The 26,665-nt window shown below is 35.1% G+C and overlaps 1 protein-coding gene across 1 annotated transcript in view; it reads right to left on the bottom strand.

The window, feature by feature from the left end:
* The window catches only part of LOC145284901 (alanine aminotransferase 2-like), a 155,473-nt gene that overhangs the window by 9,092 nt on the left and 119,716 nt on the right, over positions 1 to 26,665 (bottom strand). The window contains exons 6-10 of the mRNA XM_080133977.1: positions 24,167 to 24,296; positions 20,485 to 20,564; positions 14,305 to 14,438; positions 12,821 to 12,929; positions 1,772 to 1,837 (exon numbers count right to left, since the gene is read on the bottom strand). Of these exons, the coding sequence (XP_079990103.1) occupies positions 1,772 to 1,837; positions 12,821 to 12,929; positions 14,305 to 14,438; positions 20,485 to 20,564; positions 24,167 to 24,296 (519 nt within the window). The remainder of the gene's footprint in view (positions 1 to 1,771; positions 1,838 to 12,820; positions 12,930 to 14,304; positions 14,439 to 20,484; positions 20,565 to 24,166; positions 24,297 to 26,665) is intronic.

Genomic DNA, 26,665 nt, shown 5'->3' with positions numbered 1-26,665 from the left:
ATTCCCAATACAATTACCGATTCTGTTATAAATTTCAGATTCCAATTCTTTTAAAATTTATAAATATTTAATTAGATTTGTTGTTTTTTTAGTAAATTTTCAAATTATTACATAAACTCCCAGGTAAGTTTTGTGTATATTTTTTTATCAAATACTTTCCTTGTAATTGATTGCAAATTGTAAAACAAAAGATTTTGATTTGAAAACATAGCTAAATTGTATCAGTTCATCGTTAGTGTACAAAATGCTACATGAAAGTTTTGATAAACAGTTGAAAATAGGCAAAATGAGAATTCTGTGCCATCTCTCTAAGAATGTAGTAAAGGTTTTATTTTAATTATAAAAATTTAGTGGATTATTAAATTAATTTGCTCTGCTGTAAAAAAAAAAACAAAACAAAAAAAAACGAGATGCAAATGATGATGATGATCACAAATTTGTAGCAAAATCCCCATTCCATTTATAGGTGATTGCTTGTGAAACCCTTAAGAAACTTTACAACAATCATTTTAGTATTTAGAGTGGAAAATCAGGTTCTAATAAAAATTTAAAATTTGTAATTCTTTTTTGGGACTCTCATAGGGAGGGGTGGGGCTAGTCTTTTTTCTAGTCATGGTCAACATAAAACTTAAAATGCTTTCTGTTAGTTTGATTGATTCTTTTAGCAAGCCAGTGTGAAAAGTCTTTGAAGAAGTAGAGATAAGGACTATTGCTGTTAAATGCACTCTCTCCCTTTCTCTATGCCTTTGACTGTTCATCATAATTTATAGTCTTAGCAAAGCCATTATCATTGCACCAGTGCAACAGGGGGCCACTAAAATGAATGTTCTGAGGCATCTAGAAGGTGCCGGACGCAACTCTCCCTTTTTGCTAGGTAGGAAAACTGGTCCCTAATTGAATAGATTGAAAACACATTTTATGACTGACCGTTCTTGAAGGAGATAGTTTTAAAAGTGACTATATCCCCCACAATATTAAAAAAAAATTTTTTTTACTTGTTTATTGTTGTTCTTTAAAAAAAAAATGAAATCAATTTTCTAAGTGTCCGTTTTCTACCTAATAGGCTAAGTTGTTAGTGGTTTCACTTATTTTAAAGCATTTATTCTGTTCAAAACCAAGACTTCAGACCACATAATTAAAAAAATATTTATACTTATTTACTGTTATTTTTTAAATAAGTGAAACCACTAACAACTTAGCCAGTTAGGTAGCAGAGTTTTTTTTTTTTTTTTTTTTGTCAAATTAAATTTTACAAGTGACCTTTTCTTTAAAATTTAAATTTTGTAACACAATAACAATGTAACACCAGAAAATCTTTGTAAAAAGTAGAAGAAATCCTTATTATCGACTATTGCTTGTTTCTTGTTTGTAAATTAAACTTGAAACTGTCAAAGTTGCTTTGACTAGTTAAACCCTTAAGACAGATAATTATTTTTTTTTCCAATACAATGTGCCAAATAATTGTCTCAGTCTTTTCGGATTTAATTAGACGTACATAAAATCGTGTTTAAATCTTAGTCATGCCTTGATTTTACTAATAGTTTTAAAATAAAACTAATGTTTTCTTTAGCACAAGAAATTTATCGTTCCACCCTGTAGACATCCATCATTTCTATTTATTCCTTTGAAGTCATGTTGTCTGACCACTATGAAGAAAAGGACATAATAGTGACTCAAACTTGCTTCATTATGCCGAATTAAACCACTAAGATGCTCACACTTAGAGAAACAACATCAACAGAAAAACACATCAATAATTGATATTACTTACTTTTATAAAACGATCATAGGAGGGTTCACCTGGTTTTGGCGGATTCACAACAACATCAAGTAAAGCCTGCAAGAAAAGAAAAAAGAAATAAGGAACAACTATAAATAAAGAATTAGTGCACTCTAGCAAGTTGGGATAATTATTTATACTTACTCTTTAAGTAATGTTGATACAGTACCTGGGTATGTCAATTACCATCATTACTTAGTGTCTATGGCTTTATAACTAGTACGGAGACTAGTGTGAAATTTGGTAGAAAGATTATGCTACTTAGTATTTAAAAAGATTTTTATGGATACATAATTTTATTAAACATTTGAATAATACTGGATGCAGTGCCGTTATTATTAACTGTTGAGGCATTTTTTTTATAGTTTCAATGTATATTATTAAAGAAGAAAGTGTGATAATGAACATAAACTAAAATACATTTCGAGAATGCTTTTCTTCTCCTTAACTCTAATTCAATATTTAAAAAACAAGGCCGATAGACATTAGTCACGTGCTCTCGTGTAATGAATGAATGCATGAATATAGGATTGACATGAAATTCTTAAAGATAAACTAAAATGACCGAAAAATGGGCTGAAATGACTTAAATAAATAAAAAGTAAATGACTTAGAATGACTTTAATGAATTTAAGGATGAATTGAATGACCTTAAGAATGACTTGGATGTTTAAAAAATAACTGGAATCCTTCAAAAACAACTTGAATGATCTGGAGAATGACTTGAATGGCTTTGAGACTGACTGGTTGTAAAGTGGGTGATCATTTTACATTAAATTAATACAGAAAAGTGATCCCCACTTTATATCAGTTACAAACATAAGTACAGCATGTAGTAAGAACAGATACTACACTTTGAGATATTAAATCTTTTATTCATGTTAAAAAATACAGTCAAAATCAACGATGAACAAAAAACTTAGGCACATGGCCAACTACTTTGATCTTGGCCAAAAGGCCAAGAAAAGGGTATTTATTTGCTCCCCCACCGAGCAAATTAGGCAGAAGGCCGATTTTTAATGTGAGGAGTGAAGGGGAAATGGGGACCAACTCCCCGGGGAGTAGGGGAGCTGGTAGTGACAATTGGTATGAAGGGTTGCCCCTACATTGACCAAGGTCTTATATGTGGGATTGCTCCCACATATGGTCTTTGCTTGCAATATCTGCCAGATCAGATACTACACTTTGAGATATTAAATCCTTTATTCATGTTAAAAATACATTGAAAATTAACACTGAATAAAAAACTTAGGCACATGGCCAACTCAAAAGGAGGGGATTGTGGGTGTCGTTAGTCACCCTTGTCACTCCAGAACAAAATCAAAAGTTTCTCCCAGCTAGTATCTTTCACCATAATACCGCATTCACCCTTTCATACTGGGGGACATCCTACTTAACTCCCAATTTTTAAAACATTTTTTATTGACATGTAAAAACAAAAAAAAAGATAATAAAAATGGTACAATAATTCATTTGTGTCGAGGGCGGGGGGGGAGGGGGGGTGATTAGTAGCACCCTCCCAACCCCGTCTAGTTGATAGACTGCCCGTTCCACTAGGTTTGTAAAAGGAACCTCGCTTCTGCGGGTCAGTCTCTAAGTGGGGATGCCCTCTAGATGGGAGTGAATGGAGAAAAGAAAATCTTGGCCAAAAGGCCAAGAAAAGCTTAAAAAGCTAAGAACAGCATGTATTAACAACAGACCTTTGATCTTAACCAAAAAGGCCAAGCACAAAAGTGTTACGAACCGACGAATGGAGTGACTTATAGAGTCACTTGCACGCGACTAAAAACACAGATTAGACAGAAGGAGGTAAATAATCATCATTATATAGGTTTGGTATTTAATTTGAGTATCCCACACTTTAGTCAACTCTAATTTATCATCACATATCATCTCTCCATGTAGTTCGACCCAAAATGATTGAGATCATTCATGGTACATGCAATCAAATCAATTTTTATGCATTCACGCCAGGTCTTCCTGGATCTACCACAATCCTTAGTGAATGGATATATTCATATATTATTTTTATTGGCAAAACATTATGAAATGATATTTTTAAGTACAAATAATTCACTTTGAACTAACCCTTTATGTTTACTTTTTTGCAGTTAATAAAAAAATATTAAACAAAATATTTATGTTTATATTATATTAATTTCATTAAATTTATAAAACAAGTGTTCAGTGAGGACAAAAAATCATTTTAGAAATAGGTGAAATTTGGTCTTGAATACCGATATAAAAACTACTGCCTTAATAATGTGTACTCTGCCTTTTTTTTTTTCAACGAACCACACGTTTCTATTTGTGTACAAAGAGACAAACTGTAAAATCACCATAATTTTTTAATAGCGTATAGATCGGTCGATTGTGAGTTACTGGATGCTTGGTTCTAACCTACGGTTTTCGGGTTATTTATTTTGATAAAAACGTTGGTATTCATGCATCTTTTGACCCGGATTTCAAAGACGTTGGCTCAGGCTCGACCAGCAGCCGACAAAAAACTTGAGCAAAATAAAAGGTGCTTGGAAACATAATAAACATTTATTACAAAAATAAATAAATAAATAAATAAATAACAAAAAAACTTCTAAGTTTAGTAAACATTTTTATTATTATTTTTTTAACTTTCAAGAATTGTTAGCACAAAATGTGAATGTTTTTGTGAAAGTTTATACGGTTTGTTTTTTAAAATTTTTTCAAGAAAAGTTTCAATATTTTTTTTTGTAGTTTTTGTTTTAAGAAAAGTTGTCATATTCATTTGTTTTGTGATGTGAATGTTTTCCTACAAATAAATAAATTTCAAAATCTTAGATATTTCCCTGGGAAAAAAAATGTTCTGGTACGTAAGGAGGCCAACTGTCTACATTGAGCAATAATGCACCTCCAAAAGAAACCGTCGCTCACATATGCTCTTTTCTTGATAGAAAACTTCCGCAAACATATCAATTCCGAGGCTATCAGATTCATCTCTTGGCAATAAATTAATGTTTGTTTAAGTGTCTGGATTATTTCTTCTAGTTTATTGAAAAAAAATCGTCTACTTCCATTTCAAAATTCCAGTTTTCATTTGGCTAATCAAGTGCTCAACCAAATTGATTTTGAAAATTATGTTTGATATTAGGCATATAGAGAAAAAAGGTTTTTGCACTTGTGGTAGTGTTAGCTACCAGAAAACACTGGAAAGAATAATCAAAGATTACTATGAATTTATGAATTCATGATAATCGATGATTATTATTAATTCAGAAACCATTATTAATGCAGACCATCTACTAGTTGCCCAGTTGTGTACAAATCCCAAGAGTGATAGGAGCATTCTATCATGTCTGAAAGTGACAACATATTTAACGAGCAAGATCGAAGATGCACTGCTGTACAACTCCTGCTCTCTATCGATCAAAGTTATGACAGCAGGACCATTGCCAGCATCCTCAAAATGCACTGTTGAATTGCCATGAATAATGAATGTGTCCAGGTGATGAAAAAGTTTCCGGCCATATTTATGATCTTTGGTGTGATTTCAAGTGAGGGCCACATCATATCACCTCACATCTTCAAAGTCAGCTTAAAAGTCAAAACCAAAGTTTTTTGTTTGTTTGTTTGTTCAGTTTATTGGCCTATCAACAGCTGCATGGTCATTTAAGGCCAAATAAGTTCATTTTTTTTTTCTTTGGATGTCTTAGTAAGGTAGGTGTTCTTTATTTTCCAGTATGTCAAGGTAAGATTGGAGGAAGGTTTGTAAGAGATTTGGGTTGAAAAGTTTTTTTTTTTTTTTTGTTTTGGTAGATTTATACTTTGGAGGAGAGGTTTACCTCTTTCAAGTAATTTAGAATTGTTTTTTCATTTATTTTTTCAAAGAGATCTTTAATGTTGTTAATGCTGTAGTGTTTTTGGCGTAGGGGAGCTAGGTCAATGCAGTTAATTAAAAAATGTTTAACAGTGTAGTTTTCTTGGCAAGGTAAGCATTCAGGTGGATTTTCTCCTTTTAATAAGAATGAGTGGGTGATATTTGTATGCCCTGTTCTTAATCTTGTAATGATCACTTCTTCTCTTCGGTTTAGTTTAGATTTGGGATTCCATTCTCCAAGTGTAGGTTTGATTTCTTGTAGCTTGTTTTTTGTATAAGTGTTCCATTGTTGTTGCCATTTTGTTTTGATATACAGGTTTATGGTTGGTTTAAAGTCAGTGTAGGGGATTTTTATGTGGGAGATTTCCAAGTTTAGTGACTCTTTAGCAGCTAGGTCAGCTTTTGTATTCCCTAGGATGCCAATATGGCTTGGGATCCAGCATAGGATGATTTGTTTTTGTGTATGAAGAAAATCGAGTTTGTTTAATAGATTAGTTATTAGCGGATTGCAAATGTTCTTTTCTTTTAATGAAGTTAGAACTGATAAAGAGTCCGAAAATATTATAAACTTGTTTGCTTGATCAGCACTTATAATATTAAGGGCCAGGTTTATTGCTGAGGCTTCAGCACTAAAGATGGAAGACCTATCAGGTAGGCGTTTTTGAATTTTTCTTTGCCGATAAATAGCAGAGCTTCCGACTTTTTCTTTGGTTTTAGCTCCGTCAGTATAAATGTGTTCATAGTCCGGATAGTCATGAAGAATGTCATGTATTTTTTCCATATAGATGGGTTTGATTGTGTTCGATTTGGGGTGTTTAGAGAGATCTAATAGTATAGGAGAGTGTTTTAGATGTTCAGGTGGGTTTACAGCAGTTTTGGAAAGCCAGGGTGGATGTTTGAGTGTAGAAGCTTTGTGGATTTGCGAGATGTTAATTTTGGCTTCGTCTTTTATTTCTTTCATACGGAGACCATAAGACTTGATTGCTTTTTCCTTTTTTTGGAATAGGATTTGGTGTTTGGGGTGAAAGACACTCTGGTATATAGGGCTCGAAGTGTTAGATGCAAGTTTTGTATAGTATTGTAGGGCTAATTTTGTCCGTCTCATTTCAAGTGTAGGTTCATTCGCTTCTGCATAAAGACTCTCGACTGGTGTAGTGGGAAATGCTCCAAGTGCTAGTCGGAGTCCTTGGTGGTGAATTGTGTTCAGTTCTTTAATGTAGGATTTTCTTGTTGCACCGTAGATAAAGCAGCCATAGTCCAACTTTGATCTTATCAGTGTTTGATAGAGTTTTAGAATTGTTTTGCAATCAGCTCCCCAGTTTGTATGAGCTATGGTTCTCACAAGTTGCATTCTTTGGTTGCATTTTTTCCTTAAGTATTTAATGTGGGGTATGAAGGTGAGTTTTTTGTCAAAGGTGATTCCAAGATACTTGTATTGATCCGTAACTGTTAGTCTATTATTGTTAATTTTTAGCTCGGGGTCAGGATGCATTTTTCTATGTTGGCAGAAGTGAACACATTTTGTTTTTGTTTGAGAAAAGCTGAAGCCATTTTTGGTAGCCCAGCTAGTAATTTTGTTGATGCATAATTGTAGGTGTCGTTCAATAGTGTTCATATGTTTGGCCTTAAAACTAATCATGAGATCATCAACATAGATGGCATAGTTTGTTCCGAAGTTTATGTTATTAACTATATTGTTTATTTTCACATTAAAGAGTGTAACTGAAAGAATTCCACCTTGGGGAACTCCCAATTCTTGTTTTTGAGACTTTGATAAGATGTTTTCGAGTCTTACTTGGAAGGTTCTGTCACTCAGATAGTTTTTGATAAATGTTGGCATTCTGCCTCTTAGACCTAGTTCATTCAGGTCTTTTAATATTCCATACTTCCAAGTGGTATCAAAAGCTTTTTCTATGTCAAAGAAAACTGTTACCACATGTTCTTTGAGGATGAAAGCTTCTCTAATATAGGTTTCCAAATTTATGATATGGTCAATAGGGCTTCTGCCCTTTTGGAAGCCTGCTTGGTGTTCAGAGATTAGGTGATTTCTTTCTAGATACCAGGATAGTCTTCTATTGATCATTCGCTCGAGGGTTTTGCAGATGCAACTAGTAAGTGCAATGGGACGGTAGTTTATTGGATCTGAGGGGTCTTTTGAAGGTTTAGGTATGGGAATTATAATGGCATGTCTCAAAGTGTCGGGGAATTTTTCATTGATCCAGATATCATTGAAAATTTTGAGGAGGTATTCTTTTGATTTCATTGGCAATTCTTTTAGGAAGACATAGGGGATTTCATCTGGTCCGGCTGTTGAATTATGGATGTTTTTGAGAGATTCTTCTAATTCGTACATAGTAAGGATTTGATTGTAGTATTCAGTGTTGTCTGAATGGAAGCGGATTTGTTGTTGTTCTGCTTGGTTTTTGATGACTTGGAATTCTTTGTTCCTATTAGTCGGTGAGGAGTTTTTGGCAAAGTTTTCTGCTAAGATTTCAGCTATTTTTTCTTTGTTAGTGATTTTGACATTGTGATGGATGAGATGTTTATTAGCTTGTTTAGTGTATTTCCCAATAATTTTGTTTATCATGTTCCATATTTCCTTAGGTTTGGTGTTTGAATTTAGTTGGCTAACATAAGTTTGCCATGTTGATTGCTTAGCTTGCTTAATGGTTCTGCGAGCTTTGGCTCGGTTTATTTTGTAATTTTCTAAGTTTTCTTTAGTTGGTTGGCTATTAAATTTTCTGAGTGCTGTTCGTCTGGCTCTGAGCGCTTCTTTGCAATCTTTGTTATACCAAGGCTTGTTATATCTTGTTGATGGGGAGCTTTTAGGAATAGTTTTCTCAGCTATAATATTTAGAGTATTGGTGAAGTGGGTAATGTTTATCATCTTTTGTTAAATTAGCTTCTTGCACTAGGTCTGTGTGGCACCTTATTTTTAAATCTTCCCAGTTGGCCTTATGCAAGTTCCATCGGGGTGTTTTAGTGTCATTCTCTGGTTCTTGACCTTCTAGGATGATCGGCAAGTGATCACTCCCACAGGTCTCATGATGTACATTCCATTTATATTCTGGGAAAATACTGGGTTCTGATATGGTGAGGTCAATAGCCGAGAGTGTTCCAGAGCTAGGGTGAAGATAGGTGTTGGTTCCGTTGTTAAACAAACATAGTTGGTTTTCATCTAGAAAATTTTCGATAATTTTACCTCTTCTGCTTGTTTGTTTGTTTCCCCATAGTTCATTGTGGCTATTAAAGTCACCCATGAGGATAAAAGGTTTAGGGAGTTGTTGGATCAATAAGTTCAAGTCTGTTTTATTTAGGTTTTCATTAGGTGGCAGGTATAGGGAGCAAATTGTTAGCGGTTTTCTTAGACTGATGGTTACTGCAACGGCTTGTAGTGTTGTATTCAGTTTGATTTCGCTTTGAATTATATTATTATTAATTAGAATGGACACTCCTCCGGAGGCTCTATTTCCTTGTTTGTGTATATAATCATAGGTTGTATATCGTTTGATATGTAGTGTGTTCTGAATTTTCTTATAAGTTTCTTGTAGGCATATGACTGCTGGGTGAAAAGAGGCAATGAGAAGGTTCAATTCGTCGAAATTTGCCTTTTCACCTCTAATGTTCCATTGAAGGAATACTGGTTTATAGGTCATTGGTGGTAAGGTAATGATCCTCTGTGCTGTGTTTTTTTTTTCTTTCTTTTTTTTTTTTTTTTTTTTTTTAGTTGATTATGGGTTTTAGTATTGGTGTTGATATAAGGTATGGGTTTAGTGCAAGTTGTGGAGGGTTTTCAATTAGCTTTGTTTTTTTCTTCTGTTTTTGGCTTGTCTTCTGTTTGGTCTTTTGTTTCGGGTTTTTTGTTTGGGGATCTGGAACTAGAATTAGCATGGGACCTTATGTCCGTTTTGTTTTGGTTTTTCTTTTGTTTTGACGTTGATCGATGGGAGATTTCTTGATTTAAGGTTTCTGTTTGTTGGTTTGGGTATTCTGTTTCCATTTCATCTTCAGGTTCAGTTTGATTTTTAGGGATTGGGGTTCTAGTTCTGGAGTTTGAACGGGACCTTATAACTGTTTTGTTTAGGTTTTTCTTTTGTTTTGGTGGTGTTCGATAGGAAATTTCTTGTTTTGGGGTTTCTGTTTGATATTCAGTCTCCATTTCATCAGTTTCTATTAAATTTTTGGTGAGGATTTCTATTTTTTGTTTTGCTGGTTTATTATTTGGTTTTAAGAAAGTTAGTTCTTGGGGATATTGGCTTTTAAGAGGGGAGGTTTGGGTTTGGGAGGAGATAAATACTTTATTGGGTTCTTTCCTAGTTTCTAGTTTTAATTTTTCTAGTTTTTGAAAGTGTTGTATTTTTAGTTTTTTTTGGAAGTTAAGCAATTCGTTTGGTTCTAGATGTACCAGTTTTTCAATAAGTTCATTGTATTTATCAGGCTGGTTGGTGGGATTTGTTTTTTCTGTTATTTTCGCATATGTTTTATTTCTAATGACTCCTTCCACTATTGTCTTCGCTTCTAAGTAAGAAATGTTTCGTTTATGCTTTGTGGCTAAGATTTCTTTTTCAGTTTTCCATCGTTCACAGCTTTTTGAGTAGGCAGGGTGCTCCCCTTGGCAGTTTATACATTTGGACTCGTGACATTCTTGTTCATTGTGACTTATTTCTTTAGAGCCACATTTAGCGCACGTGGGATGACCTCTGCAGGCATCTCTATGGTGACCGAATTTTTGACAGTTGAAACATCTCAGAAGATCTGGGATGTATATTTCAACTGGTTCCATGGTGTAACCAATTTTAATTTTAGGTGGAATTTTTGGAGTGTTAAATGTAATAATGTAAGTATGGGTTGGTATTTTTTCTGAGTTTTTCTTTATATAGATTCTTTTAGAGTCAATGACTCCTTGTTTGCTCAGTTCGTTTTGGATTTCTTCTGGTGAAGCCAGTGATAGTTCCCGGCTACGGATAACTCCTTTGGATTGATTTAGTTTATTGTGTGGGGTAACTTTAATGTTAATATTATGGAAAGTTTTCATATTTTCTAAATTTAGGCTTTGGCTTTTTGTCTCAAAAAATAGGTTACCATCTTTAGTTTTTTTTACCATTTTAGGATTTATTTTTCTTGTTAACACCTTTTCAATGAGAAAAGGGGATAATTTTGACATTGGCGTTTCGTCCAATGATTCTAATACATAGTATTTAGGAAAATCCGTATTTTCCTCATTATCTGAGTCCGATAAGGCGCGTTTGGGTTTTTTTTTTGTTTTGACATAAATATGGATAAAAGTTTCTTTGCCTGTGTTCCCCACCCACCCCGGAGCCCAATATTGGGACTTGTCAAGGGGGAAACCCATTCGCCTTGACAGAGTCAGGGCTACACAGACAGTATACTCAGTCAAGTAAGAAATACCGAGCATCTGTCGTTACTCAATTTTTCACTACCCAAATCTAGAGTGAACAAAATTTTGTGATTGCAGCCATGTCGGGATTGGATTCTACACTTGCTGATTGACCCTTGGCCAGCGCTTTCGAACGTCTACTTTAGGGGTGAGGTTTATCAGTTTCTATGGTTTTGTTTAAGAGGATTTCTTTTGCTAATTTTAAATTTCTCAGTTTAGTCTGACCCATTGATAGTAGACGTAGTGCTTGACCTGACCAGCCGATTGATCGGATCGGGCCCCTCCGACCGCCCGTCTAACCGAGGTAAGGGCCAAAGAGATGTGTTAGGAAGAGGAGGCTCATGAACTCGTCCTCCAGGACCTTCAATCACCAGGATTCCGTTCCAAGGTGTCACGGGTCGCCACCCACGGCCAATAGGTGGCCCCATTGAGGGACTTTTACCCTCTGCAGGGGGGCAGTCAGTGTATTCTAATGCCCCACTGACAGGGCCTCAAAACCAAAGTGTACTTGGATATGCTGAATAGTGTGGTGATCCCCTGGTGCAATCAAGTGGCTGCTGGCAGACCCTGGGTAAGGCAGAAGGACTCGGCGCTGGCCCACAATCCAAAGAGACCCAGGCTTGACTTCAGAAGGAGTGCTATGACTTTGTACTCTTCTCTCACTGGCTCCCCTCCTCCCCCCGACCTGAATTTGCCGGACTACTTTGTTTCGTTATACATCGAAAACATCACCAACAGGTACTTGTGGCAAAGGCATACTCCAAGTTCCGGTGATCGAGGCTGAAGGTGGCTACATTGAATAGATATCTACTACTATAATCAAGTTACCTGAATTGATTTTTTCAATTACAGTTTTAAAATAAACCTGTTGTGTTGTTTTCTTTAGGATGACAACTTTATTGTTCCACCCTGTAAATATGATAAAAATGATAGCTAGAGAGGAAATGAAAATGGGTGAAGCTGCTCCAAATTTTCCTCATTAGATTAAAAAAAAAAAAAAAAAAAAAAAAAAAAAAAAAAAATTCCCCAAACTTAACTAAAAACAGATTGTTCATCTAATATATTCTCTATTGGGTGTTAATGTGTGTTTAAATAAATTAATAGTTTATAGAAATCGTTCTTTGCATGCATCTCTTCCATGCATCCTGAAATTGAAGGTGCTTCTCTCTGAAAAGTGAAAACGCTCAGACAGAAATCATATTTTTAAATATAATCATTTATTCCTTGCTGGGTCCTTTTTCAGAGTTGGCACGCTTTGTATAAGATTACATTTTTCTAAGTCACTCCTTTCTGACTTTCATTGGGCATCCAGTCATAAAAACCCTATCTGTCTAACGCGTTGCATATCAAAACTCATCTCCCACGTAACTACATCTCAAAATCTATATTTTTATTATGTCATTGCTGCACATAATCTAAAGATCTTTGCTGGGTATTTTGTCACATATTTTTGCTTATATCATGGTTAGCTTAAATTCCATCTGTCAAATTAACATCAAGTTAACATTCTTGAGAACAATTAAATGTAAATATTTCAACTTAACATACCTTCTCACATCCTTAAAATATTTCTATCTAACAATATACTTTTACCAATAATAATGACTGACTATTATAATTTCAATCATAATCCAAAAGTTAATTAGTTTCTGGTGTTTTCCGGTAGACTAACAACATAACACTATGCATGTTGTACAAGTATCTTTCATGTTGCGTTTAATTGTTACATGGGTGCAAAAAAGCAGATGTGACAGAAATGGTCAATGATTGTCAGAATTGATTGACTCACCTGTCCTGTGACGGCAGAACAGAGTTTGGCCGAAATTGATTTGATAAGCAGTTCTGTAACATCTGGTTCCAAACCAATGACTTCAAAATAACCTCCACGTATACCACACCTGAAGAAAAGAAATAAAAGTTTTATCATTTATAGAAAAGTAAATTAGTGAAAACAATAAAGCAGTTCCTAAATACAATGTTGCCAATTCAAATCTGCGATGGAGGAGAATTTAATCCAAGTGTCAAAACCTAACAAAATCATTTGCTACATAGGTAGAACTATATTAAAATAGAGTTTACATAACTAAAGCTATTAGACTTGGACTTGGAAACAATCACATTCTGTGACGCATGAGGCAGTCAAAGTAGAGCACCATTTTTGATCTGATCCAGATCCACAGCGTCCATTCACTTTTTTTCTCATTGTAATCAAATCTCTCTTGATTCCAGTTCAGTTTTGGTTTTCCCCTTTTCATTTTTCCATCAGGGCACTGGATTAACAATTCTCTCTATTGCCAATCTTAGGGTATGTCCAGGTCAGCCTAAACATTTTTTGCAGATTATTGATGACATTACCTGTTGGTTAGTGCAGTCTCTGATTTCTTGGTTGTTAATTTGATCCCTAGAATTCATCTAAGGCACTTGGAATCAAACACATCTAATTTCTTCTCTTGACTGATTTTGAGATGCCAAGTTTCACATCCATATAGTAGTGCTGACAAAGTGTTTTTATAAAATCTTAATTTAGATTTGGAGGTGAATTTTTTGTTTTTCTAGATCTTACAAATCTGATTAAATGCTTCTGAGGCCTTACCTACCTTGTACTGCCATCTAAAACAGTCTAACTAAAGTTATCAAAATGTTTTAATTTTATGTTGGCCTTAGAGAAAGAGTAGCTAAAGCCAGGTGCATATTCCAGAATTGATGCATCGTATGACTAAGTAATCCATTGCAATCCAAATGCAAAAAAGTGCAAAAATTTATATCAGTTCTGTTTCTTTTGTGATTTCACTTTCATTAACTTCACTTTTTAAGCGATTTAATTTTTTTTTTCAAACGAAACTGACCATACTGCATCAACTGTTCTACATCTACTAACCAAAGCAATTGCATCTATTCTCTCAACGAAATAAAGTACAAAGTTTCCTGTTCTGCACAACTCTCCCTCTGAGGTCATCAGATCTAAATCTTTCCTTAAGACTCACATTACACATCAATCATATTATTCTCATCATTTGTTTCGATGAAACATATATCCTCAATAGCTAGGTTTCACTTCCATACATCATCACACTGCATACACATGCATAATAGATGTTAAATTTCAGGGGAATATGACCGTGGCTAAGTGGTGTGCCAAGTTCGAATACTGTTTGTTCCACAGAAACACTTTCATAAAACCCACATTTTGTATCTTACTTTCTGGAGAAAAGGTAAATAAAATAATTTGCTAAGAAGAGGATAATAACTGCAAAGATATTAAAAAATACTTACTCTCCCATGAAACCTTTAGAAGTAGACATGAAAGATGCCAATTCCATATCACTGTAGTCTGGTCCCATTTCAGTCAAAACTTTTTTGAAAGAGAAAAACTCACAGCCTTTCCCATATATATTATGTTGGTATACCTTGTAAAGAAAGATAAAAAAAAAACAAGCATTAAACAAACAAATATAAATACTCAACTCTACAACTGATGTGTATTTGTATTATATACCGTACTTTGGAGTAATTGCACCAACTAGCTAAAAGTGTTCTTTTGGTAACCATGCATATGAAGAGCACTTTTTTTAGTTGGCGCAATTACCCCAAAATACAATACATATACTTTCAATTCAACTGTTAGTGAGGGGTTTTTTTTTTTTTACCAAGTTATCACCAGTCATCAAAGCCCAAAAGCTACTCGAGGATAAGAACTAAATGAATGTCAGGTGGATGGTGAGGTAACACTGTGTTGCTTGGTAATGCTAGCGGTGATTGTCCAGAATTTGATTATTTTATGGTGGTTACCATAATGTAACTTGTTGGGTAGGTCACCATTTCGGTGGGTCCCCCTTTTGGGGAGTCGTCGAAATTAATAAGACGGGAGTGTTGGAACGGTCTAGAAACCGACCTGGGAATAATAATCAAGAAAAAAGGCATTTCAAAATGAAACGGTTTTATATACATTTCAGCGTACAAGTGGTATTTGGTCATAGAAAGTTCGGGATTTTCATTTGTCTCCTGACCCTGGACAACTCATCTGTCTTTTTGCTTCCCACCAGAACTGTTCTCCGTCCTGATTGGCTACAACGTCTGGTCACATAGAGAGGAAGGAAGGAAGGGAAAGGGAAAAGTAGAGAGAAAGAGAAATGTAATGGAGAAGTAATAGTCTTGGCTTCACTACAATTTAAGGTGGCAGCTCAACAAGAAATTTGTTTATATTGTAATTGAAAACAAACATATTGTAACTAGTTGGGAAACAGTCACATGAATCAAACAATTTCAAGTAGTGAGAGGAAGCCATAAAAAGCAAATAGTGAACCAGACAATCATTTTAGACATCAGGAGTGGCTCAAACTACCACCTATAAAATCAGGAGAATAAACAGTGTGTGTGTGTATGTATGTGTGTATGTATCTGTTGTGTCGTGGAACAACAGTGAAAATAAGAACAATCAAGTCGAGGTTTGGTTAAGGAACAAGTGTATTAACAATAATGTACAAAGATAGGAAAGCATGTATATCTGCTGGGCACTCGGCTAGCAGTTGAATTGCAGTCGCATCTCTCTCACCGGTGTTGAAATTACTAGCGCTATTTATAGTGCTAATCGGTGTAAATTCCTCTGTTCAAGGAAGGCTGGTACAACACCCCCCCTTTGAAAATATTTTGTCTGGGATTAATAACGTTTTTGTTTTGGATTCACTCTAATCAATTCTGTTGATTTCCGTTTTCTGTTTGATCTTCTGTTCTCCGGAGTTGTCTCTGGTATGGGCACCTGAAAAGTATCAACCACTGTGTCCATGATGTCCTCCTTGGGTGATCTGGTCACCTCACTGTTCGAGTATCTTTTCCGAATTTGGTTAGTGTGATGTTTGTGCACGAAGTCTGGTCCCTTAATCATGTAGACCATGTTGCCTATTTGTTTCTCAACAATGCTGGACTCTCAGAAAGTCTTATTATTTTTGTGAATCTTGTAGAAGACTATCGCCAACTTTATACAGTTTTTTTGTTATCGGTTTTTTGAGGTTTGGCCTCCTCAGCAGGTGTCTTCGACATTTCGATGTTTGCATTCGAAGTGACTGTAGACTTGTAAAAACTATTGGATTGACGTATCCATCGGTGACCCACTAGCTTTTTTCAGAGCTATCTTGAATGTGTCAATGAATTTCTCTGCTTGTCTATTACTTCTTTGGTTGTATGGCGGAATGGTTATATGCTCGATTAGATGAGCCTCGCAAAAATGTCTAAATTCGGTAAACGTAACTTGCGTTCCATTGTCTGTAACAATGCAGTCTACTATTCCAAACCTAGCCAATCGTTCATACAGGAAGTTAATAGTTACCTCGGATGTGGGATTCTTACATTTTAATACTTCTGGCCATTTAGATAGGCTGTCAACAACAATGAAATAGTAGAACCCATCTAGCGGTCCTGCAAAATCTAAATGAATCCTATGTCCGATTTTTGCCCACGATCCAAATGAGTCGGAAGAGCTTTCATAGCTAATGCGCATCCCCTACACTCCCTGATTTTTCTTTCTATATCCTTATCCATGTTTGGCCAATAAACGAAAGAGCGCATAAGGCTTTTCATTCTTGATATACCTGGATGTCCTACATGGAATTCCTTGAGCATTCTTTTCTGTAATGTCGCAGGAATTACAACCCTGTCGCTATATAACAGGACGTTATCGCAAATTGAATAAATTTCTTCATCCAATTCGTTATTGTTGATCCTTTCTTCTGTGCGTATAATAAATTTGTCCACCTCTGCCTTACTCTTAATCTCATCAAGCGTTACTAGAAGTTCTCTTATTGTGTTACATAACATATTTTTTTTACTTCAACTTCCGCTTGAATGGCTGCTATTACTATATCTTCCAATGGTTCTGTCTGCTTAGGTATTAACCTCGATAACCCGTCTGCATGACCAAATTTTTTTAAATGGTACATACTCCATTTGAAAATTGTCATTCAGAAGTATGGTACCCCATCTTTGGAGTCTATTCGCTGTATGTTGTGGTAGTCCCTTTTCCGATCTGAAAATCGTTAATAATTGTTTGTGGTCTGTTTCTAACAGAAATTGCCTACCGTGCAGGAAACGAAATTTCTTTACCGCAAATATAATGCTTAGCACCTCTTTTTCAACTTGTGAGTAGTTCTTTTCTGCTGGCAAAAGTGATCGGGATGAATGTGCTATGCGTTTCACTTTTCCATCATTGATTTTGTGTAAAATGCATGCTCCTATGCCATAGGAGCTGGCATCGCTTGCAACTATAATTTCACGCTTGGGATTATAATGTGCCAGAAACAAGTCAGACATTAAAGTCTCTTTAATTTTCTGAAATGCTTCTTCGCACACTTGTGTCCAGACCCATTTTTGGTCTTTCCTTAACAGTTCATTTAAAGGTGACCTTAGTTTATGCATATTTGGCACAAATACATTGTAGTAATTTAGCAAACCTAAGAAACTTTGTAAAGACGCAATATTTTCTGGAGCAGGCATATTCTTTATTGCACTCGATCTATCTGGATCCGGCCTTCTTCCATGTTTATCGATGATTTGCCCCAAGTATTTTATTTTCTCCATGAAAGATGTAAATTTTTCTGTTTTACTTTAAATCCATAATCCTGGATCCTTTTGAATACTTGGTTTACATAAGCTTTGTGTTGTTCTTTGCTATCGCTTTTCATTAACACATCGTCCAGGTACCATACTGCGAAATCCAACCCATTTAACATAATGTCCATAATTTGCTGAAAAATCGCAGGGCGACTTTGACCCCAAAAGGAAGTCTGTTAAACTTGTACAATCCCTTATGGGTATTAATACATAGTAGCTTTGAAGACTCCTCATCGACTGGAACTTGTAAGTATGCGCCACTGAGGTCGATTTTAGAAAAATATTTCCCTCCACTCAGTTTCGCAAATATCTCTTCAGGGCTCAGAAGAGGATAATGGTGATCTTGTAATGCCCTGTTTAAGCTTGTCGCGAAGTCGGTGCAAACCCGAATCTCCTTACTCTTCTTTTTGATGTAAACCGTTGGTGCACTGTGATCAATTTTTCTGATGACACCCATGTTTTCGAGTCTTTCTAATTCACCGTCTATAGCGGCATATGGAACATTTCTTTTCTTTCTGGACACTGACTGTTTATTTACTTTTACATCAAATTTTGCTACCGCTTTTGTACACCTTCCCAAACCGCCTGAAAATACGTCTGGGAAATTCTCTTTTAACTCCCTCTTAAGTTTTTCTGTCTCTACATTCGAATCCTCAACCTTTTGGCAAAATGAGCTTAAAGGCAGATCCCATAGTCTAAACTTTTTGAACAGATCAGTTCCAAAGAGGTTGTTTGATTTTCGCATGACAAAAATTCTTGCTTTTTCGGCCCTGTTCTGCAAAAAAATATTTGTCGTTACATTATCAAGTCAATAATGGTTACAGAAAAAAGAATAAGGGAGTAATATATATATATATATATATATATATATATATATATATATATATGGGGAGATTAAGGAAGAGAATAAGATCAATTCTTTAAGACAAGACTTATTGGGATAATGCAAAGCTCAACAAATTATATTGTCCACATATATTAAACTCACCATGACGGATATGTCCCGACCTGCATTTTTTAATAAAAGCTATACTCCTATAATTTAGTTCCCCCAAACAGCATCAATATTTTGTTTCGCTCCTAATGTAACTATTGCCAGACGTCACATCCCTATTATGTTACTTAACATCTTCTCTACTTTTCTGATGAGAAGCATTATGCTTCAAAATACTATGGTATAAAGAATCCCGACTAACCATACACCCCTAATTGATGTATAACCTTATTGAATAAATCTATATATATTAGTATGTAGTTCAATATCATTTTCTTTCTTTTTTTTTAAACTTTTTTTTTTTTTTACATTTTCACCCCAAACAAAGCACATGCCACTTTTGTGTAGGGGGCTACTATCAGGGGAAACAACTACTGGGGTGCTATGTTGAGATTTGGGTAGCAAGATGTCAGTTCACGTTACACTTGAACTTCTGCATATCAGTACAGTTGGGGAAGCAGGGACCTGGAATGGAATTCCAGAGTCTAGCGGTTCTGGGGAAAAAACTGCTGGACTAGAAAGATTTTTTACATTTAGGGATCTCTACTGTGTGGGGTGGGATTTAGCTGCCTGTCGGGTTTGTCGAGGGTGTCTACATCGTGGGGGCACATGTGTCTATAGTTCGCCAGAGCATTCACCATTAAAATACTTGAACAGGCAGAGGGATGCAACAGAGGCTGAAGCTTAGATGCCAGTTCAGGGCCTATCAAATTGGTGACTCTTTTGAACCTTGTCTAGGAGCGTGAGACTAATAGGAGATGCGCCAGCCCAAATATGATAATACTCCATACATGGGCGAATGGTGGCCTTATAGAGGTACAGGATACTTTTGGGTGTTAGTAGTTTTCTAGCACGGTAGAGAGAGCCTACCTTCCTCACAGTGGCCCTGGCAATGCTTTCAATGTAATTGTTCCAACTCATGTTTCCTGTGAACGTTAGGCCAAGCAGTTTGAAAGGTGTAATCTCAGATAAAGAGTCACTGGCCATTGCTATTGGTGGCAGAGAAGGTTTCTTGTAATTATTGAAGGAAACCAGTTTAGTCTTGGCAGCATTGAATGTGACCATCTATTTTTGTCCCCATTCCACTACAGATTGGAGGTCATCCTCTAGTGTTTTTGTCATTTCTTTAGATATGTGTTCATTTGTTTTCCTGTCATGCCTGTTATAGAGTGTGGTGTCATCAGCATATATACCCATCTCAGAGGCAATTTTGTCGGGGGAGGTCATTAATTAATATTAGGAACAAGTTATTTTATGTATCTATTTCAGTATTTACTTTGAGAGTGCTTGATACATTAGAGTTAAGTATTAAACTTTGAAAATATATATGACAAGCTACACAGAATTTTCTGCGTTTCATCCTAGCCTGATGAATTGTTCTCACAAGGATGAAACATGGAAAATTTTGTGCACCTTAATTCATATATATATATATATATATATATATATATATATATATATATATATATATATATAACTAGTGCAAGTGTTTTCCTTTTTGATTAATATCATTATGACATTAGCTGTTTGACCATTTTTATTCTACAATTCTAGCACATCTGGTAAATTTATGATAAAAACCAATGCAATACATATCATCGAATGCTTCTGATACCATTTTATTCTTCTGGTTTTATTTTTTGACTGATGCCAGTTTGGAGCACTTCTAATGATTGGTGATGACCCAAAACAGCAGTAAAGTGTTAAAGCTAAAAAGTATGCTTTGTTATCAGGTATTACTGGCATAAAAAAATCGAGTATGTAAATGATCTGTAATTAAAAAGTTCATAATGAAAATATGACGTTTTTCTAAAATAAATTAAATCGTACACCTTCAACAAAAATAGGTCACTTACCTCATCTGCCAAAATGAATAAATTCTTTTGTTTTGCAAATTTTATTATATCTTCAATATTTTTCCGACTTAGTACTTGTCCTGCAATTGAAAGATAAAAAAAAAAATAAATGTTGAAAAGAAATAAATCTTCGTAAAACAAACCAGTGCATATTTTTTCTTTTAATTTTAAGATATAATTTTCAACCAAACAGAACTGAGAAAAAAGAAAAGGTACATTTTTATGATTAAAAGATACTACTGAAATCCTTCTGAGCTTGACCTTTACTCCCGATCTGAAATGGAACACGTATATCAAATCCATTGACAAAGTTGCTGGAAAAATGGTGATATCCTTCTACTGCTCCAGTAGATATCTCATTCTTGATGCCATTCTCTACTTATATAAAAGCCAGGTTCGGTCAACAATGGAGTACTGTTGCCACATCTGGGCAGGTGCTGCTAGAAACAGCTTATCCTGTCTCTTCCCTGCAACTTCTTTCCCACAGAAGAGATGTAGCGAGCCTGTCCCTGCTTTATCATTATTTTCATAGTAGGTGCTCATCTAAACTGCAATCTATGCCCCTCCCCACCTCGCCAGACTTTCATGAAAAACACTCATCTAGCCAGAACCACTATCAACAATTTCCCTTACTCTTTATCTGTGCCTATACCCAAACGTAGATTGCATGAACAGGGCTTCTTTCTTAGAACTGCACGCCTGTGGACCATTTCCAGCACCCTCAAAATGCATCGCTGGATTGTCACGAATAACAAGAACATGGCCAGGGTGATGACAACAAAGTTTCTGGCCACTGTTATGGTCTTTGGTGTGGTTTCAAGTGAGGACCACATCATGCCACCTTACATCGTCAAAGTTTGCTTGAAAGTCAACACCAAAAGTGTACTTGGATATGCTGGAGAGTGTGATGATCTCCTGGTGCAATCAGGTAGACGCTGGTAGACCCTGGGTGTGGCAGCAGGACTTTGCACCAGCCCACAAGTCCAAGAAGACCCAGGCTTGGCTTCAGAAGGAGTGCTATGACATTTTGCCCTTCTCTCACTGGCTCCCCTTCTTCCTCCGACCTGAATCCGATGTTTTCAATGTATGACCAAACAAAGTATTGTTTGGTCATACATCGAAAACATCACTTCTTCTGGACCTTTATCGAGGCGGTGATTGAAGCTGAAGGTGGCTACATTGAATAGATATCAGCTGTATTACATAATCAAGTTACCTGAGTTGATTTTTTTAATAAAAGTTTAAAAATAAAGCTGTAGTGTTGTTTTCTTTAGGGTGACAATTTCATTGTTCCACTCTGTATAGCTTTTAATTTTGTTCAACCCAAACAAAGCATATTGCTGCTGAAATGTAAAGAGTTACTGTGATAAGGGACAGATTTATAATGAGATAACCTGGATGAGGAGTTGAGCAGCAAGAATTTTGTTCACATTACATTTAAATTTCTGTATGTTGGTGTCGCCATGGTAACAGACAGCAGGGAGAGAATTCCAAAGGCAAGCATTTCGAGAAAAGAAACTATTTAGAGATGAAAATCTTCCAGAAACTAGTGACCTCTACAACAAAGGATGGAATTTTTCTCCTAGTCAAATGGGTTGAGTAGGAAAAATTATTTTTATACATATTTTAATTTTGTGTTTTTTCTTGTTTTTTTAAATAATTTACTTTTTTTTTTTTTTTTACTCAGTTTCTTTAGTCATTATTTACAATCCAGTATAAATGAGCAAAAATTGAATGCATGCACGAAAACAAACATGGCGACCAGTGAAAACAATACGAAATACATTGGATAATAAAATAAAGGTCTTAACATCATTGCCCTTAGATTAAATGAAAAATCCTTTATATAAGACTGGTGTAATCTGTTGAAAAAATTAAGACGAAAAAAAAAAAAAAATACAAGGTAGGAGTGTGAGGTCCATCCTAGTGTTTTTTTTTGTTTTTGTGTTAACAGTCTTCAAAATATCGGGAGATGATAATTAAGTAATATATAATGGTGAAACCTTTTCAAAAAAAAAAAAACCCCCAAACGTTTGGAAATTTTTCTGTCCTTTTAAGATGTTTGGAACTTATGACCCGACCCGACCCGACCCTGTTCCCTTTTTCTGCTCCTCCCCCGCCACCAAACTTGAAAAAAATGCTCACAATTATCTGTCTTGTTACTGCTAGGTGGCCAAAAAGTGGGTGCTCATTTTATCTTAAATTTATATAAAAAAGTGATCCCCTACTCTAAAATGTTTTTAAAATTATTTTTGAACAATTCCTTCTTTTATATTATCTTTAAAGACTGTTGAAACGTATTAGCCAAAAACAAAAAGGAGATTTTGATTTCTTTATAGGAGGTAAACTATGCTGGGTCAAGCCGTAAAAAAATGCCAAAGTATTTTGCCACTCAATCTCCAGTCTTGCCTGATTTTTTAAAAATTTATAACGCAAACCAATTAAAAAAAAAAATGTTTATAAAAGAGTTAGATGTTATTATGTGTTGATAGTTGAGTAATTTTATTTTATTAACACAATTTTAATGACTGGGCAAGCTTCTTGGAGTAATTTTAAAGTCTTTAAACTGTCAATTACAAAATATAAAAGACATTAAATTGTAAGCATATTTTGTTTTTGTTTGAAAACGATTCCAACTTGCAATGAAAAGTACAAATAAATTTCGTAAAATGCTGATGTAAAAAAACAAAATGGATTTTCAGTTTGTTTTCTTTTTTTTGAACATGAAAAAAAATGTCAATAAAAAAAAGCTTTCATGGCTTTGTTTTTTATTTACATGTACAGAATTTTTCAAACTGGAAGCTGTAGACCAGATGAACGGTTTCAACGCCCAAGCAAGACGATTTGAGTTTTATAATATACTAGCAGGGGTGCCCGGCGTTGCTCGGGTGTTTGGAGGTGTATGCTGTGCAAAAAAAGCAAAAAAAAAAAAAAAAAAAAAAAAATGGTTAATTTTTTAAAACTTTGACCCCTATTATGACCCCTTAAAATTTATTGTTTCGGGCTCAAATCACTTTATTAAGTTAGATCCAGGTTCAAGGAACCTATATCTAAAATTTCAAGTGTCTAGACCCAAAATTGTCGGAGGAGTTTGGTAGAGCTCTTAAAGGTCAAATCGTTGAAATTTGACCCCTTAACAGTCAAATTTCTGGCTGACACCCGTCACATCGATTTTCCCAAATCTCAGTACCCGATATTTCAAATTTCGAGTCTATAGACTAAAAATTGACAGAGTTATTGCGTAGGGAAATGTACACAGACAGACACACAGACAGACACGTTCACTTTTATAGATATATAGATATATAACCTTTTTACAATATGCATAGGTGGAAGATCATTCCTAACAAATTTCATGTTCTTAGGCCTAAAAGTAGTTTCTAGATAGACAGACATACAGATGCTTCATATTGATATAGATGGGAGGTAATGGTGGCTAAGTGATTAATGACGCAGGCTAATAACTTGGGCATGTCAAGTTTGAATCCAATTTGTTTCACAGAAACACTTTCACTTAACATTGATAACCTTCATATAGTCCTCTTTATAAGTGCCTAATATTTTTCTAGAATGAATTCTAACTAGAAGGATATCAGGGAAACCAATGCCAACAGTAGAATCATCTGATTCATAAGTAATGAAATGATATTCAGAGATGTAAAAAACAAAAAAATCAGCTTACCAGTTGGATTTCCTGGGTTGATAATCACAATAGCTCTTGGTATGCAGTGCTCAGAACTGGCAGCAAAAGCTCTTTCTAGTTCAGCCGTGCTGAGTGCCCAATTGTTATCCTCATCGAGATAGTAACCAATCTGCAAACAAAAGAAGAAAGTAAAGCTTAGGAGAATTGCACAGGATGAAACTCATATCTCAATCAACAGGGAAAAAGCCATGTCAACAATAGCCTATACTCAGTTGGCTTCAGTGTAAAGAGGCAACCCCAAGCCGAGCTGTTCTACACCTACCAAGCCAAGAAGTTTCATCGATTCTTTCGACGAGGCCATATCATCAACGTCTTTTGCTCTGCATACATTTCCCTATACTATCCAGACTTGACCTTCTTCTTAGGCCACCAAATCAAAATCTATCTTGAAGATTTACATTATATATCCATTGCATCATTTTTATATCATTTCTCACCATGCAACGCATGTCCTCAATCAATCCTCACTGGCCAGGTTCCACTTCCATACATCATCACACCGTGTACATATATCTGATAAACTTGTTTGTACATTGGTTGACAGTGGTAATGCACTGCTGGTTAGTAATGGCAAAAGTTTCCTGAACTTCATCTATTCTTAATGCTTGCAATCAAACTAGCACCTGCTCCTCCTTGTGCTCCAATTTCATCACCAATGTAACAAAACTTTTGAACAACATCAATAACTTTGTCATCCAAATATATGTTCTTCATGTCTGAGTTCTCGTTTGTCTCTACCAGCTTACACTTTTCATAATCTGATTATTATCACTCAACCTACTTGTAATTCCATTTCTTGTGAACCCAATATATACAAGTACCACATAAAAAAAAAAAAAAATTTCAATATGAATCCACCTCATTATTTGGAATCTTTGAACTCCTATTCTCGATAACAATAATTCATCGAGAGCCATGTAACAGATAAAGTATGGTTATTTAAGTTTACCAAGATTAACACACCATCTGGTGCACAAACAAGAAATCATCGAGAACTGGTGGATACTTTATGGTTCTGAATTTTTTAGATGAGGTTTGATTATTCATATAATTTGGATTCTCTGGATTACTGTTCTCATCTTTAGTGTTATTTTCACAATGTTTGATTGAGATAACTTCCAATTCTTCTTCAGGTGTATCTTGTTGAAGCCGAGATCTGTACAGAATTTCGAACAGAACCTTTTATTTAATCTATGGGAATAGCATGCTCTTGTTCCATCAGCCATGACTAGGTAGAAATCCTAATTAATTCGCAATTGTATTTTTTTTGGTGTTGCCCGCACTAAGGATTAAACCTCCAATCTCAAGAAGAGCAAATCTTACAACTGAAGATTCCCAGGTTCAACAAAATACACTTAAAAACAGTTGGGGATTACATCGACCGAAATGTTACAAAAATAACAATCAAGATGAGAACAATAGTTCGGAGAATGCAAATAATATGACTAATCAATCCTCATCTCAAAACAATTCAGAACCATAAAGTATCCATCTGTTCCTTATGATTTATTGTTCGTGCACCAGATGGTGTGTAAACTTAATATTTTATTCATTGAAGTAATGGAGATCAATTTTGGGACCTTAAATGTGTGAAATTAATCCACTTTTCACAATCAATATAATTTAATTATGGCTTACATTGCATTAAAATAATGTTTAAAAAAAGCAAACACATCAGCACAAGGAGACCTTTGAAAGCATTTGAAAGGTTATGAACCAAAATACGTTTCTTTGATAACCCCCCCCCCCAAAAAAAAAAACAGGGTGTAAAATTAAAATAAATGATTATTTGACACTATTTTGGAATCTTTTTAAAAAAATTTTTTTTTTTTTACTCTTTTTCACCTGAAACAAGGCATATTGCCACTTGAAACAAAGGGCTACTATTTAGGATCATGTCTGACTATAGGGAGTTGAGCAGTAAGATATCCTATGTGAACACACACAGGATTTAAACTTCTGCATGTTAGTACAATTAGGGAAACAGGAAGCAGTGAGCTAATTCCAAAGTCTAGCAGTCTGATAGAAGCAACTATCAGAGTAGAAAGTTTTTCGGCATCTAATGATCTCAGAGAAAGGGTGGGATTTTGCTGCTTATCAGGTTAGTCGAGAGTATGTACATTGAGGAGGCATAAGTGCTATGAGTTCATCAGAGCACACTCCATTAAAGTAATTGTAAAACAGGCACAAGGATGTGACATTGTGGTGATGTGACAGGGATTAGATTTTCAAATAAATGTTTCAAAGAAATATGTTTAATTTTCTTATGATGAAACCATAGAAACAACTATGAACGAAAATCAAGTTTTTTCTTTTTTCATTGGAAGTAAAAACTTTTGATAGAAAAGCTTTAATAAAACAATTTTTTTTGTAATGACTAGTGATGGGACGATTCCAATATTTTTCCTAATTCCGATACAATTACCGATTCTGTTTTGAATTTCTGATTCCGATACAATTACCGATTCTGTTTTGAAT

Source organism: Euprymna scolopes, chromosome 9 (assembly GCF_053919585.1).
Source record: "Euprymna scolopes isolate OS-2025 chromosome 9, ASM5391958v1, whole genome shotgun sequence".
In the NCBI taxonomy this organism is placed as follows: Eukaryota; Metazoa; Mollusca; class Cephalopoda; order Sepiida; family Sepiolidae; genus Euprymna; species Euprymna scolopes.
This window is presented reverse-complemented; position numbering and strand designations above follow the sequence as displayed.